Below are 18,681 nucleotides of genomic sequence, written 5' to 3'. Positions count from 1 at the left end.
ACATCTATGAATCCTGTGGTTGTGCCCCAGCCTTTTACTCCCGGGGAGAGGCAGGTACCTGATGCCTCACTTTTCTTTCTCACAGAACAACCTGGACAGGAAGACCTCTACTTCTTTGGCAAGAGTCTGCGTCCAAGAGGAGCCAAGGCAGCGCTGGTCATCCTTTTCATCCTGGGACTCCTCCTCCTGGTGGCCACCGTGATTCTCGCCCTCAGACTCCGCTCTTCAAGGAGGCAGATGGCTTACAGGGAGGTCCAGTCCTGTGCACTCCCCACAGATGCTCTGTGAATGCTCTGACCTTCCTCGGCAGGAATGGGTCAGGTTCCACAACTGGACACACACTAGCTAACAGGGAAACTGGACCGATGCATTGTTCACCAAGGAACTCGGACACTGTATCCTAGATCAGGCTTCTTCGGAGCCTCGGAATGGGTCATCCAAAGCAATGTGCTTTTATTTATTTATTTTTTTTAACTGGCTGTGAATGATTCTCAGGTGTAAAACACATGAACAGGGAGAATGCACTGGATTGAGAGCTGCTGACCCTCAGTCTGTTTTGTGAACAGCTCACCCAGGGGGTTACCCTCTGAAAGATGTTTTCACTGATTTAAGTCAAACAACGCTGCCTCACCTACCCCAAGGTTTCTAGATGAGTAGCTTCTAGAAAACGTTACGGTGCCTTGGACATCTGTCCGTCTGGAGTCACACTGGTGCTAAACACTGTCACATGAAATTGCGCCCTCAGTTGTTTCAGGGTTAGCAAGCTTCCGAGGAGTTTGTGGGAACGTCCAAGTCAGTATGTGCTGATGGAAATGGATCTCCTGAATCTTCTGGAGGCTTCCAGCAGTTCTCCTGATCTTTCCCCTTTAACATAGAGAGCCCATGCATTGTTTGTTATACAAGTCAAAGCTATATGGTTATTTATTTCATTGCTGCTGATTTTAACTCAACCTGTTGGGATACTTGAATGTTTACAATTCACCTCACGCTACATTTTTTTTTACCATGTGTCTCCTTGGCAACTTCTGTACTTTCAAAAAAAATCAACTAGGGCATTTTTTATTTCAGGATGTGGGAGGGCTAGAATCAGTCAAGGAGCAGGCTTGACTTCCTCCTCATAAGCTAGAGACTCCCTGTCTCTGCCGGAACCTCGAGTCTCACTTTTCATTCATTTAGGGGCATTTCTTCATCTTCTATGAAAGTTCGTCATCTGAGGGGTGGCAGGAGGCATACATCAATGCAGCGGATTGACTAGGAGAAAGGTCTCTCAAAATCCTGCATTCATGCTTGTTAAAGACATGACCCCGAGAGGAGGGGGGCAGCTAGAAAATAGTAGTCCTGGTGGTTTTTAAACTGTTAAATCAGTGTTAGAAATTAGTGCTATAGCTGCTAAGACTCACACACAAATACAAAATGCCCAGCAAGAAAGCTGAGCCTATAAGGACACAATGCACCCTCTCTTTCAGCTCCCTAGACATTAGATGTAAGATTGATAAAAGCAACATTGTTTATTATAGACTGGGAATTCTACCTTAGCTCAGGGCATGCTGCCCTGGGATGCTGTTGCCAGACACGTGATGTTAGACCACTGCCTTTGCGGTGGGTCACTTGAATGTCCAGGTGAACGAGTAGGACCTAATAAACACTCTGGTGAAGGGATCTTTTGTGCCTTTTTAAAATTATTATTACTGTTGGTGAGGGGAAATTGACAGAAGCCATAGTCTTAGATAAAAATGACACAACCACTAATAGTTGTTTGTAGTTCGCTTGACTGCGTCGACAAACAGGGTACCCAAGTGATTCTGAACTCCAGCCTGCTGACTGCCGACAAGGTGATTGCGTAGTTTATCGAACCACCTGCTCTGTGGAGTTCGTTCCTAGTAGGTTGTACAACAAGAACAAGAAGTATGGCAAGCATCTATGACTGATCTTCAATATGTCAAAATCTGTTTAGTTGTAAAAGTTTTTTCCTCCCTTTTTCACTTATTTTTTTTTTTAAGGACAACAAACCACAAAGTAGTTTTGTTTCGCTATTTCTCTTTTTAATAAAGTTTCACAGATGGCAATTTCTATGTGTTTGTTTTCACTCAAAGTTACCTGTTGTTATGGGGTGTGTGTGTGTGTGTGGAGTGGTTTAAAAAGAGTCATCTTAGATATCTATCTATGATGACTATGTCACTTGTATCAAAGGAACAGAATGACATGTCACCACACATATTATGACTCCTCCTGGCTCCTCCCGTGTGGTCCCTTCTGTAATCAGCCTCACTCTGATTACAGAAATAGCCACCATTTCCTTGGCTCACTGTGGAGGAGGTGTCCTCGCTCCTGGCAGGGCCAGGCTCTTTCCCTCTCAGTCTGCCTTCTCAGACTGTCCCATTCCTCTTCCATCAGCGTCTGCCTTCCACAGCATTCTGCGAGGTAAGACACCAGCCAGGTCCACCATTGACAGTGGAGAGCAAGGAGCAGTCTTCCTCCACTCATACCGCAGCGTCTCCCCAGCGTAGGATGTGAAGAGCCGCCCACACCCGTGCGGTCTGACACCAGTGCTCTTTATGCTGCACCAATGGCTTGGAATCATCCAACCTGTCAGTAAGCTGAGCACTGTGCCCCGCCAGGGGTCATCACGAGGGTCTTCACAATAGCTTTCCCACAGGCATCTCCACCTCTCAGCCTTTGGACACCCTTCCAAGTCTCGGGCTCTGCAGACTCGCAGGCAACTTGCCTTCTTCCATTTTTTATTTCTTCTCATTCTTTGGCTAGCTTGTCTCCTGACGTCTAAATGCTGGCAGCCCCCAGAACTTGACCGTGGGCCTGTTTTGCTCCTTTATCCTTTAAAGAATTTCAAATTTATTCTCCTTGTTATTATGTGCCAGTGAGGAGGCAGAGGAAGGGTGTGGCTGTGCCATGGCGCACGGAGATCAGAGGACAGCTCTCAGCAATCCGTCCTCTGCTTTGACCCCGGAGCTGCGCTCAGGTTTTCAGGCTTGCGACCAAGCTCTCCACTGAGCCTTCTCACTGACCCTCTGTTACTTCGCAGTAAGCAAGGCTCCCAAAGATTCCATACCCTCATCTTGAAGATCTGATTGCGATCTCAGGAAGTGTATTTGAAGGCGTGTGATAAGCTAAGGTTCTTGTGATGACGGACAGTCTATCTCAGATTATCCTTAAATGCGTCCCTATACAAGAAAGGCAATTGTTGGGTATGTGGCTCAGTGGAAGAGCTCCTGCCCAGACTGTACAAGGCCCCAAGTTCAATCCCCAGCCTTACAACAAAGATAAGTGAATAATGATAATATATAAAATGATAAACAGGGTATGGTGACTCATAACTTTAATCGGAGCACCTGAGAGTCAGAGGCAGGAGAATCTTTGTGAGTGTGTGAGGGCAGCTTGGTCTATATAGTGAGTTTCAGAACAGTCAGGACTACACAGAAAGACTGAGTCTCAAAAATAAAATAAATTTAAATATAAGATAGATAAGGTAGGGGTGTGTGTGTGTGTGTGTGTGTGTGTGTGTGTGTGTGTGTGTGTGACTACAGATAGGCATTTTCTCTCCCTGGTGACACAGATGTGGGCCAGATTAGACCAGATTAAAAGTAGAGAGAGGCAGGTTTATTAAGAGGCAATTCTCACCGATCTCATAGCTGGAGGTCAGTGAAGTCGCACATGCAGCCTAAAGCAAGGGGGTTTATAGAGTTTAGGTGAGAAATGATGATGTGTTCGGCTAGGAGCTGGGATTGTATCCATGCACGGTCAAAAGCTGAGCACCTTGGTTGGTTTCCTTTGGTGGGTTGTGGGAAATGTAGAGACAAGAAGTGGTGACTTGTTAACCTGGAGGAGTCTTCTCTAAGTGGGTGGGGAAGATGGGGGTGGGGAAGGAGGGAACAGTTTCCTAGCTTGGGTAGGGCTTCCAGTTTAACAAAGACCACTGAAGTGAGGCACTGCACTCCTGGCCTCAGGGGTTGGAGGAGGGGCCAAGTAATGCAAGGCACACAGCTGGGAAAACTGGAAAGGGCCCAGATGTGCCATCTCGTAGGGTCTCCTTAGATGACTGACCTCACCATCACCTGGACATTGATTTCAAACTTGACAGTTCCAGAGCAGTGGAAGAAACAGGGGTCACTGAGTTTGCTGTGTTCTCTTGCATCCCTTTATACATCCATCCTCACACGTCTGAGCCTGTATTCTAATAAATTCAAAATGGCTTCTCCAACCTTGGCTTTGATTGCAGGCTCACAGGTCCCTGTTTGGCAGGGTCATTGCAAGAGCTCCCTGCACAAAGCCATTCTTGTCCCTTCCATCCACTGTCTGTCCACAAAACTGTCTGCTGCTATGCTCCCCCAAATCTGATTAGGTCATTTCCTAACATCTTCCTGTTACACTCCAGTGCTTTTCCCCTGGGTAGGTGAGGCCCAGCTTGGTGAGGCCTATGCTTACCTCTGCAGCTTCTCCTCCGCTCAGGACCTCCTGGGGTTCTTGCCTCACTCAGGCCTTTGCACATGCTCCTCTCTGTGGCCTGTAGTCTGTTCCCTTTGCCCTCTCTGCATCCTACTCCTCTCTCTTAGTTTTCCTCCTTTGGACAGCCCCTCTTCTGTAATGTCCCATGTCCAGTGTTTGCTTTTGTAGCGTTAATCATGGGATGTAATCTTTGAGCTTTGTCTGTATCATGGCCGGCATGAAAGTTCCCGGGAAGTGAGCACTTCTGACCTGGACCGCTTCCTGCTGCACCCACAGATCACACACACGGTCACACAGTGCACAGCAGTCGCTCAGCAAGTATCAGGCCAGTGAGCACTTGAGTGTTCACGCAGCGCAGGTAGTCTGCCAAGCACGTGAGCAAGCGAAACCGATTCTGGGTGGCTGGCTGTAAGGGCGCACCCCACCAGGGATCACTCTGTGGCCAGGATGAGATGAGGGCAGGGAAGACTTGATGTCCCTAGTGCTCCTTATAATTATCAGGCAATGTCATCAAAAAATCAAAGGACATGAGAAATGTGCCCCCTGCCCATGCACAAATGTTTCTGTAGTGGTTGTAAAAAAAAATATATATATATATATATATATATATATATATATATATATATATATATATATATATATATATATATAAAACTTAGTCTTTTTCTCCCACTAGGTCCGTCACCGCAGTGCCCCAAGATATCTGATTGATGTCTTCATCTCAGTGCAAAGCGTCTCACCTGCTCTGCCCCATCCCATATCACACTGCCGAAGGCCTCTCTCTGAGCCTGGCAGCGTCTCTCTACCTACCTAGTTCCCAAGGCAGGTTTCCATGTCAGAAACACACGTCCCAACTCCATGACGGCCCAGTGTCCCAGCCAACAAACACTTTCTTACACTTAAATCGCTACATGAAAGAAGCACAACACAATAACCTTTGATCCAATTGGTAAGATATAATTGCCCACCTAAACATGCAAAGTCCTGTACACATCCATCCCTTAAGAAAATTTATAACAACCTGCAAAGATACAGCCTGGAGCCTCCACGGCAGCTTCCATGTTGCCTCAAGGCTACTCTGCTGTCTGTCTCTTCCTCCTTTCTGTTCTAATCTCTTCCTCTTCCTTCAAACTTTTCTCCCGCCCATCCTTCCTTCTTGTCCAATGACAGGCCTCCTGTTATCCTGTACCTGCTCTCACCTGTATTTTACAAATTAAATGGGAGAAGGTTCTGAGGAAGTCACCTGAGTGGAGAGTCCTAGACTAGGCAGCGGTGCTTGGGGCAGTGGAATTAGCATCAAAATACAGATAACCCCAGGGCAAACCACAACATTCGTTTTTTTTTGGAACCGATGCACAATTCTGTTGCAAGATGACGCTAGAAGAACTTGAAGAGAAGAGTGTGGGTATATGAGAACTCTGACTCATTTGCCCGCATTTTCTGAAGATCTGAAGATGAAGTAAAGCCTAACTGAAATCTGGAGGTGGGGAGCTGGTTCAATTGGCAGAGTGATGGCCACACAAATGTGAGGGTCTGTGTGCGTCTCCCCAGAAGCGATGAAAGGAACCAGGTGCGGTGGCATGTGGTGGCAGTGATGGCAGTGCTGGAGAGGCAGAGGCAAGAGAAACCTGCCACTTACTGGCCAGCTTGTCTTGTCCACCAAACTGATGGGCTCCAGCTTCAGAGAGGGAGAGTCCTCATCTCAAAAATAAAATGAAGTAAAATAAAGTAAGCTGGGGAGTGACAGGGGAACTTCCCTGACACAGACCTCTGCTTTCCACACAGAGATAAACTTTATATTAAAACCTAAGGGCTATTCTGAAAATTAAAATAAAACACCACGTTGGCCGTGCTTTCATTTGACTTGTTAGAGTCCTGAGATTATTAATGCCAAGGGTGTACAATTCAGGGGAAGTTGTTTGTTTGTTTGTTTGTTTGTTTGTTTTAAAAACAAAACAGCACTCCCTTATTTGGATGGTCTCGTGTAGCCCAGGCTGCCCAGAATTCAGCGTGTAGTCATGGATGACCTTGAACTGTGGCTCTCATGTCTTCACCTCTCAAGTTCTGGGACTGCAAGTGTGCATCACTCCATTCCTCTGATACCCCATGGATTCTAAGGACAATCTGAGGGGAGCCTATCTGACCATCCTTATTTGGGTGACAGACCAGGCTTAAGAATCTTTAGAGAAAGATTCTGGTCACACAGTAAGTAAGAAACAAACCTAGGCTCATGGCTTTTACCTTCTGGTTTCCTCCCAGGAATGTTGGCCCAGGACAGAGATTTTTTTTTCTCTGATTTTTTTTGTTTTGTTTTGTTTTGTTTTGTTTTTGGAGTAAAAAAATGGTTCCCTCAACTCTCGTGCCCTTGGGTACCATTTGTTTGTACCACCTGTCCCACCTGTCTGAAGCTTTCTTTACTTCTCATGCACACCTTGGAAGCCTCCTCACTTCAACCCTCCTTCCAATCCACTCCACACACTGTTGAGGAGGAAGTGCTTTAAAGCATAACTCTATACAGCAGTCCCTCCACCACTCCCTGCTGCCCATTGACAAAAGTTCAGACTGTGCTCCATCCCCACCTTTCACCTTTGATCCTATGCCAGTGCCAGGTGTCTCTTCTTCCCAGTTCCCAACAATGTCTCTTTGTTATCTCTTAAGTTCATCAATCTTTGATTGATGTCTTAACGAACGCACAGAATTGCCAGGGTGGGGGGAGTTTATAAACCAGCACAGACCCAACCGAGAACCTCAGAAGTTCAAATGTGATTACTGAGTAGACAAGCAAGACACTATCGGTCCAGAGTGAGCTGGGTGTTAGAGGGTTGGGGGCTGTCTTAGTCAGGGTCTCTCTTCCTGCACAAACATCATGACCAAGAAGCAAGTTGAGGAGGAAAGGGTTTATTCAGCTTACACTTCCACATTGCTGTTCATCACCCAAGGAAGTCAGGACTGGAACTCAAGCAGTCAGGAATCAGGAGCTGATGCAGAGGCCATGGAGGGATGTTACTTATTGGCTTGCTTCCCCTGGCTTGCTCAGCTTGCTTTCTTATAGAACCCAAGACCACCAGCCCAGGGATGGCACCACCCACAATGGGCCAAGATTGACTCAATCAAGAGGAGAAATGGCCACTTTGGGAAGCTTCTCATGACTCCTCCCCTAGTTGGGATGAGTCAGGCACTCTCTTGGTGCCCCTATACTGGCTAGTCCCACCCTTGATCACTAACTGAGAAAATGCCTTACAGCTGGATCTCATGGAAAACAGTTTATCAAGGGAGGTTCCTTTCTCTGTGATAATCCCAGCTTGTGTCAAACACAAGTTGATAAAACTAGCCAGTATAGGAGCACCAAGAGAGTGCCTGACTCATCCCAACTGGGGGAGGAGTCATGAGAAGCTTCCCACAGGGGCCATTTCTCCTCTTGGTTGAGTTGATCTTGGCAGAAAGAGAAGGGAAAGTGTGTTTGTGATTTACTGGTTCCTAGAAAACACTCAGCACAGTTCTGCCCGCCCTAAACAGACTCATCCTCCAGGCCACATTGCCCTGCTCATCCCAATCCCAATCCATGCCACATGCCTCGAGAAGAACAGACAGGAGTGGGAACTGGGCTACTTAAAATCCACTCAAGGTGGAAGAGATTCATTTATGGACCATTTGAATAAAATTAACTAAAGATGTGCATACCACTTTTTATCTCCCCACACTTCATAGCCACTTGGAGAACGGTTTGGATGATCTGGAGGATGCCTTCTGTAAGCAGTTAAGTGATGGAAGGGGAAACTGGGTGCTGGTTGCTGGCTGTGCAGGTGACGAGCTGTCAAGTCTACTATATTTAGAAAAAAGAAGCACATCAGTTCAGAATTAGTTGACACAGGTGTCAAGTGTGATGGAAACTCTAAAAATGGATTCTACCTTGGGCACCAGAGCCAACAGCTATGGTTAAGGAGATGTAGAAGACAGTAGTTGAGGTTTGAGACAAGGATTTGAGTGTGAGCTTTGCCAGAGCCAGGCTGTGAAGGTCTCTGATGGTCTTTAGAGGATTAGTCCAGTAGACAGGTATGTGGGCCTTGGGGTTACCTCCTTAGACCCCGCTGATGCACACAGCCCAGCAAAGGCATCTATGCTGGGCACTTCACCTTCCAAGGCCATTTGCAGCAAATGGCTGGGACATTTCTTGAATGCCTCATTGTCTGCTGTAAGTGAGGTATTCAGAAGGAGCTCACTGTAGTTCAACACATTAAACACACCAGTTGGTATGCCTCAAGGACCCCCTGACTACTGCTTGGGGCGGGAAGGTGGAGGAAAATGTAAAGGGCAGGGCATGAGTCTGCCTTACGGAACTCTGGAAAGGTGCAGCCCCCCTCTACAACATTAGGTCATCGCCGCAAGATTATCTCGATCTTTATCTGGCATCTGCTGTTTCTTGAAGTCTTTTTTTTTTTTTTTGAAATCCTATGAGCGAAGAGCACAGGGAGGGGCGGTCCGCAGGAGACAGGGTGGGGCTATCCTTAGCTAGTTCGGGTTCTAGGGTCGCGGTGCGGCCGCGCCCACTCCGCCGGCGTCAGCGCGCTTCCGGAAACTGCTCGCCCCTGGGAACCCGGTTTCCCCCGCGTAGGTTCCGGAAGAGCTCGGTTCCCGTAGCCGAGCGCGCAGTGCAGGCGCGAGCAGCTGTAGCGGAGAGCTAGCTTTGTTCCCGGCACGTTGTTGTCCCTGCGCGCTCAAGGCGGCCGGAGTCCTGGTGTCGCGCGCGCTGGGGACCCGCGGGAGCTGAGCACGGGATGTGATCGCTGCCGCCAAGACTTCGGGGCTCGTGCGCCCTGTGTTGCTTGGAGCGATCCCAGGCGGCTGCAGCTCTCGTGCGGTCCCTGCGAGGTAGGCGCAGCGACTGCCAAGGCGGTGCAATGCTGGGCCGGCCCGGAAGCCGCGCTCCGGGTCGTTGACGGCGCGGACTCGGCGCCTCTCCCCGGCTTCCCGCAGCACCCGCGCCTGCCTTCGACTGCCCGTCCCGCGGCACCCGGCGCGCCGTGACCATGGCCATCGCCCACCTGGCCACGGAGTACGTGTTCTCGGACTTCTTGCTGAAGGAGCCCACCGAGCCCAAGTTCAAGGGGCTGCGACTGGAGCTGGCAGTGGACAAGATGGTCACGTGCATTGCCGTGGGTCTGCCTCTGCTGCTCATCTCGCTGGCCTTCGCTCAGGAGATCTCCATCGGTGAGGCCGGGGGCGCAGGGGCAGTCTAGGCTAGGCTGGCATTGTCTGAGGTTGACGAGGGGTGCTGAGAGATCTCATCGCACACAGCTGGCATTTCCACACGACCCTTCTAATGTAGCCACCCTGGTCGTACCGGAATTTGAGTCTGAAGCCTTTTTTGCCCATGTGCAACCTGGGTACCTCTGTTGACTCTCCTAGCATCCCCTTCCAGTCCCTTTGTCTCCATTATTGCGGCTTGGAGTTTATGTTCAGCCTGTTGCCGCGAGATGTGTCAAGAAACGGCTCTTCCTACTCCTCTCTCCAGTGATTGTACAGTCACCTGTAATTTCCTGAGTGGTTCCAGGGAGAATGTAAAGACAAGCGTTCCTCGTACCTGTGCTGTTTCACTGTCTTGCCTTTAAATGATACTTGAGTTCTGTCTTAGGGTTATGTGTGCTGGAGACTAACTGCCCCTGGAGGCAGGAGTGGTCCCCAACAATGAATGAAAGATGAAGAAATGACCCAGTCCCCTTCCTATAAGCTCTCATTTCGTCCTAATAGTTATGTGCAGTTCCATTGGTCAAGATCATTAGGCAGAGTGAGTGGTCTTATTTATCCTAACTTTCATAACCTGAGTGAGAGTGTGAATTGCAGCTAAGTAGTGTAGGAGGGTCAACGGCATTTGCAGCTGGGGCAGAACACCTGTGTCAGGTGTGGGTGACCGCAGGTGAGACTGTCTCCAAGACCTTGAGATGACACATGTTCCTGGAAAGGAGGCCCAAAGCACTGTGTCGGCCAGAAGTAGAGGGCTTTCTCTGGAAAGCTGAGGGTGTATGCGCCTGGGTCAGATTACCAGAGAAAGGCACATGCACACTCGCCTGAGATTGGGAGGTTATTGACTGACAGACAGGTTGACAACAGTATTCAATGAGTAATGGTGAGGATGCATAGCTTCTGGATGTAGGAGGGGAGAGGTGGGCCTCTACTGGGGCATTCATTTGACAGATCTTGTACATGCATGAGGGATGAACAGAGGGAGGAAGATGACGGATCCTTCTGAGAGATGAGGGGCAACAGGCGCTGAGATGTTAACAGGCTGTGGAGGGAAGAGAGTACTCCCACATGAGCAGGCTGGTGGGCATTGAGGTAAACTTGGTTAGAAAAGGGCATGGCGTGCACAGTCTGCGCCGTGTATGGGCGAGTTGGTCAGTGAGGTGGAAGTTGCTGAAGTAATGGTGCAAAGTGAGTTCTCTGTTTTCCTGGTTCTTGGGCAGGGATCGTCCTACTGAAAGGAAAACCGCAAAGTCGTTTGGATCCTGATGATAGTTTCTGCCTTCTCTCTGTGGGCTGAACCAGGAATAAATGTCCCTGTGCTGGAGAAGCAAGCTGTGGGCACTTGGGCGGGCAGAGGGCCAGCAAGGAGCAGCTGATCACTGTCTGTAAAGTCCCCAACTAGATGGGCTCTGAGGCACCTGATGGGCAGGTCCAGATGGATGTGCTGTGTGAGAGGCATCTTGCAGGGAGGCATGGAAAGTGGGTTTAGCCGGCAAGGCTCTGCTTCTGCTGTGTGCGAGCCTTGCTGTGCACTGTGGGGGGATAGGAAGGATTCTGAGGCATGGTCCTCTCTACCTGTGAGACTTTACCATCCAGATAGGTACTGTCTGCCACCTGGTGACACCCTGCTGCCTCTGTGATTCCAGGATAAGGCAGCTGCGGGAACTCTGGGCACCTGCCTGGCTGTCTCTTAAGTGAACTCTTAGGCAGATGCCCTTGTCTTCTGAAGGGCTCCAGAGTTTCAAGGGGAGGATAGGTGTGTGGATGAAGGCAGCAGAAGTCCTAGGAGGTCAGGTCAGTGTTCATGGTCAATAGTTGATCTTGTGAAGTTTAATTGTGTGACATTGAGGGTAAAATAAAACGAGGGGGGGTTGTAATAGCCCCAGAGTGCTGGTCAGCTTTATGAAAACTTGACACTATCATTAGGAAGAGGTAACCTCAAACGACAAAGTACCCCGACCACATTGATAATTGGTGTGGGAGGGCCCAGGTCACTGGACAGTGCCACCTCTGGCTGGTGGTCCTGGGGTGTTAAGAAGGCAGACGGAGAAAGCCATGAGCAGCAAGCCAGTAAGCAGCACCCCTCCATGGCCTCTGCTTCAGTTCCTGCCTCCAGGTTCCTGCCCTGATTTTCTGCCTTGACTTCCCTCAGTGTGGTGTGAGAGCTATAGGCTGAAATAACTTTCTTCCCTAGCTTGCTTTTGGTTATGGTGTTTATCAAAGCAATAGAAACCTTAAGTAAGACAACCAGAGGTAGTAGAGCCATTTAGATGAAGCAAGCAGTTTGGCCACCACACTGCCAGGGAGGACAGCCTTCAAGCATGGCCCTGTGACCCTTCCCTCTCTGCTGTTTGGGATACTCTTGTCACATAGCCTGTCCATGTGGCTGTCTTGCCTACTGGGTGCTTAACCTCTTGTTGATCCATCCCTGTTACACAGTATGTCAAAGCTACTTTATGAACTTTTTTTTTTTTTCGAGAGAGAGAGAGAGAGAGAGAGAGAGAATGAGAATGAAAGGTGAACCACTTGGGTCCGCTCAGGTGTTTCCTGAGCCAGTCGTGCAGCCTGCCGGTGCTTGGCAGTGGAGTGTAGAAAAGCTGGATTTAGAGTCCTCCTTTCAGGGTTGGCCCGGCAGAACAGTTGGACGTGGAACACCCTTAAAACAGTAATTTATTAGATGGACTCTGTGGAACACCCTTAAAACAGTAATTTATTAGATGGACTCTATGGGGTGCCCGGCTGTGCTTCAAAGCCTGCTGCTGGGCGAGGCAGAAGGAGGGCTTCCACCACTCGTAGGAGCAGTGAGGGGTTCGGGGCTCAGGTGTTGGGATTGAGCTTTGAAAAAAGATTCCCAGTGTATGAGGCAGGGGGAGTTGAAGTTGACAGGTAAGAGACTTCCGTGGCTGCCAGAGCTCCAGCAGCACCATTCCCTCCAGAGTGAGAGTGGCCATCCGTGTGGAGGTGGGCTGGACCACTCTGTGCTCTATAGTCTGCATGGAGGGACAGGGATGGATATAAAATTAGAACTTTTAATTAAAATTAGAACTTGTTCATCGATGCTTGTGTCACCTTTACTGATAAGAGCGTCTGTGAAGGCCTTGATTAAAATCATCACTCTGTGTTGTCCCTAACCCCTGTCCCCCCCGAAGCAGCTCACATGGGCATAGGATGGTGCTGCTCTCTTGGCTGCCGAAGTCCCCAGTGGAAACAGCACTGTCCACTCATTTGGTTTCGCTCTACCTGTGACTTGTAGGTCCTCTCAGGAGTGATGTAGGCTAGAGAAGCTGAGAGTTCTTGCTGCAGTCAAGGTGGCTTTGGTAGCCTTTGCAGACACCTGCGTCTGGGTCTCCTCGCTGGTCAGCCCCAGTGACCCTGCAACGGCCACCAGTACGGACTCAAACCCTCTGGGAGGAGCTGCTCTTAAATTCTGAGTCCTTGCCCACATCTTGAAGATTTTAGTCAGCGAACTAGAGTTTGCTGGGTAGGAACTCAGAACTCAGCTGGGCAACTGCTGTGGTTGGTTAGTTCTGAGACTTCTTTTCTGCTGTGCAGAAGACAGGTGAACTGGGGTGGAGAAGAGAGAGTTTGTGCCAGCCGCTCCACCAGCCCTCACTTTGCCCTTCTTCATCGGCATCCAGGCCTCTGGGCAGTGTGTGCTGGGCGTGTCTTAGTGAAGGCCTTGGGGGTTTTTGCTCTGCCCTCTCTCCTTTCGGCTCTGATTTTCAAGGATGTAGCCAGTAGCTGCCACTCTGGTGGAGATGCCTGTTGCCATGCCTACCGGGAGGAATCTAACTGAGCCAAAAGAAACTCTTCGTTCGGTTGCTACAAATAACTGGTACTGTGTTATAAGCGTGGACTAATGCTTGGCTTCTCCATAACAGCACACCTTCAGGTCATACCGAGAATCAAGGGGCCAGGTGTGGAGGTCCAGAGAGGCCCTCTTGCTCAGGTGTTTGACCTGGTCGGTGTTCTTAAAGTAAACCGTAAACCCAGGCCTCTGTGACTGTGTGCGTAGCTGACCGTAGTGGGTACTTGCACAGCCTACCCTCTTCTCCCTCTGCATCCACACGTGTACACCATCTTAAAGAGGCCCATTCGTGGCATGGTAATCTAGTCTCTCTACTTGGAACACCTCGGAACTTTTCATGGCACAAGTGTCCCCTCCCTCCACTTTTACAATTTTTGTTGTTCTGTTGCCGTTTATTTCCCGTGTCGGTGTATCGGTGTGTGTGGTTGCATGTGTGTCACCCATGCATGTGTGTTGATATGTAAAAGACATGTAAAAGGGGGCTCTCTCCTTCCTTCATGTGGGTCTGGGTCCTGGGTCTCAAACTTGAGTCATTAGGCTTGGGGAGCCAGTGTCTTTACTTCTGAACCATTTCAATTGGCTTCGTGATGGCAGTAACCGACACCTAGAGCGGAGTGTAGCCTAAGTCAGTTGAGCAGTCCCTCATGACAGACACTAAGATTCTGTTCACACTTCAGCTCTGACACGGACATTTTGCTTATAATAATCTCTGCAGATGCTGCCTTTCTCCCTGCACTGGAGGGTAGGGTGGAGAGGGGAAGATGAGAACGGTATCAGTTTCCAGAAAGATGAACTCATTTCCCAGAATGACTTTGCACTCCTAAGTTTGTGTGTCAGCCAAGTATAAGGACGCATGCCTCCGGGCCTGCCTAGGCTTGACTCCTGCAGATTCGACTCTCGAGTTTGGAAGGTTTAGCGTGTTGGTGCATTTTTCTGTGTTTGTACTATGACCTTCATATGAGTATGGGAGAACAAGCGCCCCTCACACACTCTTAGATAAATCTTTTAAGAAAGAAGCCAGTGGCATGCCTTTAATCCTATCTCTATGAGTTCGAGGCCAGCCTGCTCAGTAGAGCCTGGTTTCAGAACAGCCAAGGCTACACATCTCAAAATCAACCAACCAACCAGAAACCAATTTTGTTTTTTTCCAGCTCCATCATTACTAGAACGCCACCTCACCCGTGTAGCAGGTGACCATTTATTTTCTCCTAACCATCTTCAGTGACTTTTATTTCATGTTTACCACTTGGTGTGTTCTGTTCTTTCAATAAGATATCAAGACTGTTACAGATTAATTTCACGTTCTAGGAAGCCTAGATGTCCTGGATAGTTTTATATCAACTGGACACAGGCTCCAGTCATTGGAGAGGAGGGGGCCTCACTTGAGAAGATGCCTCCATAAAATCAGGCTGTGGGCCAGGCTGTAGGACATGTTCTTAGTGATTGATGCCGGAGGGTCCAGCACCTTGTGGATGGGGCTTCACTTGGGTGTGTGTCCTAGGGTCCATCTTGGCAAATGGTGCAGATTCTGCTTGTGTTGTTGGTTCGTGGCCTGGGGCTGCAGATGGCAACGCAGGCACGGCACACAGTGCAGTGTGACTGCCCCACTGTGTCCTTGGTGTCAGTCCCAGCAGGCAAGCCTACTGCTGTGCTGTCAGTTCTAGATGGGTTTTCCAACTTGTCTTAGGGAAATGTAACAGATTGTTTCCTCCAGAAACAGGGCTGAACCCTGCCCAGGGGACAGAATCTTCCTTCCTGAACTGTAGTGGCCGTGTGAGTGACAAGGGCTCCCAGGTCCCCAGTTGATGGAGCTGTTAGAGATGGAGTAGGAGGTGTGTCACAGAGGGGGAGTCTTTGAGGTTTCACACCCCCCCACCCCTGCCTCAGACTCAGTCATTCCTCTGCCTGCTGCTGCCTCTGAATAAGGAAGTAAAGCTCCCAGCTACTGCTTCAGCACCAAGCCCACAGCCCATCTGCTTCCTGCGTGATGACCATGGACTAAGCCAGGAAACTACCAGCAAGCTCCCCATTCATGGTTTCTTTTATGAAAGTTGCTTTGGTCATGGTGTCTCTTCACAGCTGTAGCAACCGAGACACCAGCTCAGCTTGTAGGAGTTCTGAGAAGAGTTTCCCCTGTGATGTTCACTGCTCAGGACTCTCAGGGCAGGCGGTCCCTGTAACTTCTTTTGCCAGTCTCCCTGGCCTCCCTATTTCCCTCTAGTAGGAAAGGGCTCAGTCCAGAGCTACACAACATTAAGGTTAAATGTAGTTTGCCAAAGGCTGTGTGTCTGTATGCATTGGGGTGTGTTTGTTAATGACCCAGCCATAAAGGGGAAAACTAAACCTTCCTCGATCTCGTGTTGTGTGTGTGTGTGTGTGTGTGTGTGTGTGTGTGTGTGTGTGTGTACATGTGTGTGCAGGCCTGTGCATCCCTCATTCACTTTGTTCAGACAGGCTTCTCCTACTCTAGGCTCTCCCTGGACCTGGGAGCCAGGCAGTTCTCTGGTCTCCATCTCCCCTTCTGTGTGACTCATGTCCTGAGGCCTGGGCTTCAGCTGCCTTTACCACTGAGCCTCTCCTGGCCCTCATTCTGTCACTCTGGGGTGGCTGCTCCTCGTGGGCTGCTGTGTCCTGATGCACCAGCCCAGCCCCTCGCGCCTGCCCTGTGTCCTCGGGAGCAGTGGCTCTCAGAGCCTCCGTTCTCACGCACACTTCCAAAACAGCTTTTGTTTATGATGCATTTCTGTTGTCATTTAAAAAGAAACTAAAGCTTGGGAATTTAAAAAGTATTTATCTTAATTAATAGTAACACATTTGCCCCACATTATATATGATATTTAATACTTTTTTTAAAAAAAAGTAACCTCGAAAGCTTGAATGGCATTGTCTTTCGTTTGTATAAATCCCAAGAAAGTAGAGTGGAAAGCCATGTAGCCCTGTGGTGTTACGAGACACCTTGGCCTCCCTCTCCTGGAAAGGCCGCTCTCTGAGAACAGTCACTCCGGGACCCTCCAGAACCCATACTCCCTGTCAGCTGGCTCTTTGGTTCTGTGCCTTTTTATCTCAGATTTAAAACTTTACATCAAAAAAGTGTGTGTGTGTGTGTGTGTGTGTGTGTGTGTGTGTGTGTGTTCGTGTGCATCATGCATGCATGCGTCTAGACACACCCGTCTCCCATTCACACTGGTGGACACTCCAGGGAGTCAGTTCTCCTTCCGCCACGAGATCTGGGATCTGGGGATCCAGTCTTGGTCATTTGGTGTGCGTAGCAAATGCTTTTGCCCTCTGAGCCTTCTCGCTGGCCCAATGCTGCCCATTCTTAGTTTGTTGTTTGTAAATAGAAGTGCGTTTCCAGGTTTGTAGTTCCCGTTTACATTAGCACACGGAGACATTCTGGGCTCAGCTGTCACACTTGGCAATGCCTGGGGACTACCCCTTCCTTCCCTTCTGGCCGACAGCGTTAGGTACTTTTCAGCCTGTAGAGACAGAAGACCTTCTGCCTGTTATCCTTGCCTTGCGAAATTCTTTCCCATCTTTGGAAACCAGTGAGCCCCACCTCTGCCTGTCTGTCTCCTCCACCCCCCTCCCCACCTCCTTTCTGGCTCTTTTGAGACACAGCCTCATGTAGGCTCTTGGTTCTGTTGCTCTGGTGCTGAGCTTACAAGTGCGGGACACGAGAGCCACCTCAGCTTTTGTTTGGTTTTGGCTTTTTTTTGAAGCAGGGTTTCTCTGTGGAGCCCTGACTATCTTGAAACATGCTCTGTGGACCAGGCTACCCTCAAAGTCACACAGATCTACCTGCTTCTGCGTCCTGAGTGCTAGGATTAAAGGCATGCATCACCGCTGCCCGTCAAACTTTTAATTTTAACTAAAAGTCTTGGGGGGGGGGCTGAGACTGACTCTCACTTTAGAGTGGCTTTGAAAGTTTTCCTTTAAGTGTTAACATCTACTTCATATTGGTCTAACCTGGGATTCCTGAGAGCTCACAGGGCTGGCAACACCTCCATGCCCTCAACTGTGCTCTGTCTGGGAGGCCACAGCCCCTCTGTCTGCACCAGGCAGTCGTGTGCAAACCATTTGAACCGAGAAGCAAGGGCCAAGCCTGGCTCTGCCTTGGCAGTGGGTGGAGCTGCCCACTACAAAGGGAGTGAGGTGAAGTGCGCAGGGTTGAAGAACGTCGAGTGCCGTAAGCTCCCACCTCTCAAGTCTCCACTCAGACTCAGGCCATGAGTGGGATCCCTGACTGCTGAGATGAGCCTGGGTAGCCTGTTCCTCCCTCCACTGTCCTTGGAGGGAAGAGAGCTCAAGGACCATTGCCCCAGCTTTTACCCCCTCCTAGGACTTCATTCCTCTCCTGAACACTCCATTTGCTCCCTGAGCACAGGGGAGTGCCTGAGGGAGCAGAGAACCAATTCCTTTTTAAGAACCAAGGACCACAGTTAAGGTATTTATTCCCCACAGCAGGAAACAGTTGGGTAGGTCACATTTGACCAGAAAGCACCTCTCCTAAGATCAGTTTCACTCTGTGAGGACAGTGAAGTAAGTCAGGAGAGGCACTCCCTGGTTCCTCTTAAAGGGAGAGCTGTGGTTGGTCTAGGCTCTGGGGTGCCTAGATATTCCTTCATTCTTTGTTTGTTTCTTTGTTTCTTTGTTTGTTTCTTTGTTTCTTTCTTCTTCCTTCCTTTCTTCCTTCCTTTCTTCCTTCCTTTCTTCCTTCCTTCCTTCCTTCCTTCCTTCCTTTCTTCCTTCCTTCCCTGTTCTCGTTTTTGGACATGTATCACCTGGGCTGCACGAATGTCTCAGGAAGACACAGAAGAATGCAGCCCTCAAAAGGCATGAACCCCAGGCTCTGGCTTGTGTGGTGTTGTCATAAGATCTTGGGATGGCTCATACCTCGTTTGGACGAAAAGCTTGCGAGTCCCCTTTCTATACTGGTGCTCCTTGAGAACAGCGCATGCCACTTGAGTGTCTGAATCTGTCCTGTGAAACCCCCGTGATCTCTGCAGAATGGCCTTGGCTTTGCAGACGTCTCATGACACTGTCCTCATGATGGTGACAGTCACCGTAGGTTCCTTTCACTTATCATTGTCATAACCTTTATTTCACTACAGAGTGGAGATGCTCAAGGCTTATCCACAGAGGCTTCCTTTGTATCGGGAATTATGAAAGCC

The 18,681-nt window shown here is 49.3% G+C and overlaps 2 protein-coding genes across 6 annotated transcripts in view; both read left to right on the top strand.

Moving 5' to 3' along the window:
* Hephl1 (hephaestin-like 1) overlaps positions 1 to 2,070 on the top strand; it is a 68,662-nt gene extending 66,592 nt beyond the window's left edge. Inside the window, exon 19 of one of the 2 annotated variants that reach the window (XM_087563273.1) lies at positions 86 to 2,070. In XM_087563273.1, coding sequence (XP_087419399.1) covers positions 86 to 288 — 203 coding nt within the window. In that variant the 3' untranslated portion in view covers positions 289 to 2,070. 2 annotated transcript variants of the gene reach the window in all.
* A 6,984-nt stretch (positions 2,071 to 9,054) lies between these two features.
* Positions 9,055 to 18,681, top strand: part of Panx1 (Pannexin 1) — a 42,226-nt gene continuing 32,599 nt past the window's right edge. For 3 of the 4 annotated variants that reach the window (NM_001270549.1, NM_199397.2, NM_001270548.1), the window contains 1 exon segment: positions 9,055 to 9,669. In NM_001270549.1, the coding sequence (NP_001257478.1) occupies positions 9,489 to 9,669 (181 nt within the window). In that variant the 5' untranslated portion in view covers positions 9,055 to 9,488. 4 annotated transcript variants of the gene reach the window in all.

Source organism: Rattus norvegicus, chromosome 8, assembly GCF_021556685.1.
Source record: "Rattus norvegicus strain SHRSP/BbbUtx chromosome 8, alternate assembly SHRSP_T2T, whole genome shotgun sequence".
Taxonomy (NCBI): Eukaryota; Metazoa; Chordata; class Mammalia; order Rodentia; family Muridae; genus Rattus; species Rattus norvegicus.
Note: the sequence above shows the minus strand (reverse complement) of the source record. Positions and strands in the feature narration are given on the sequence as shown.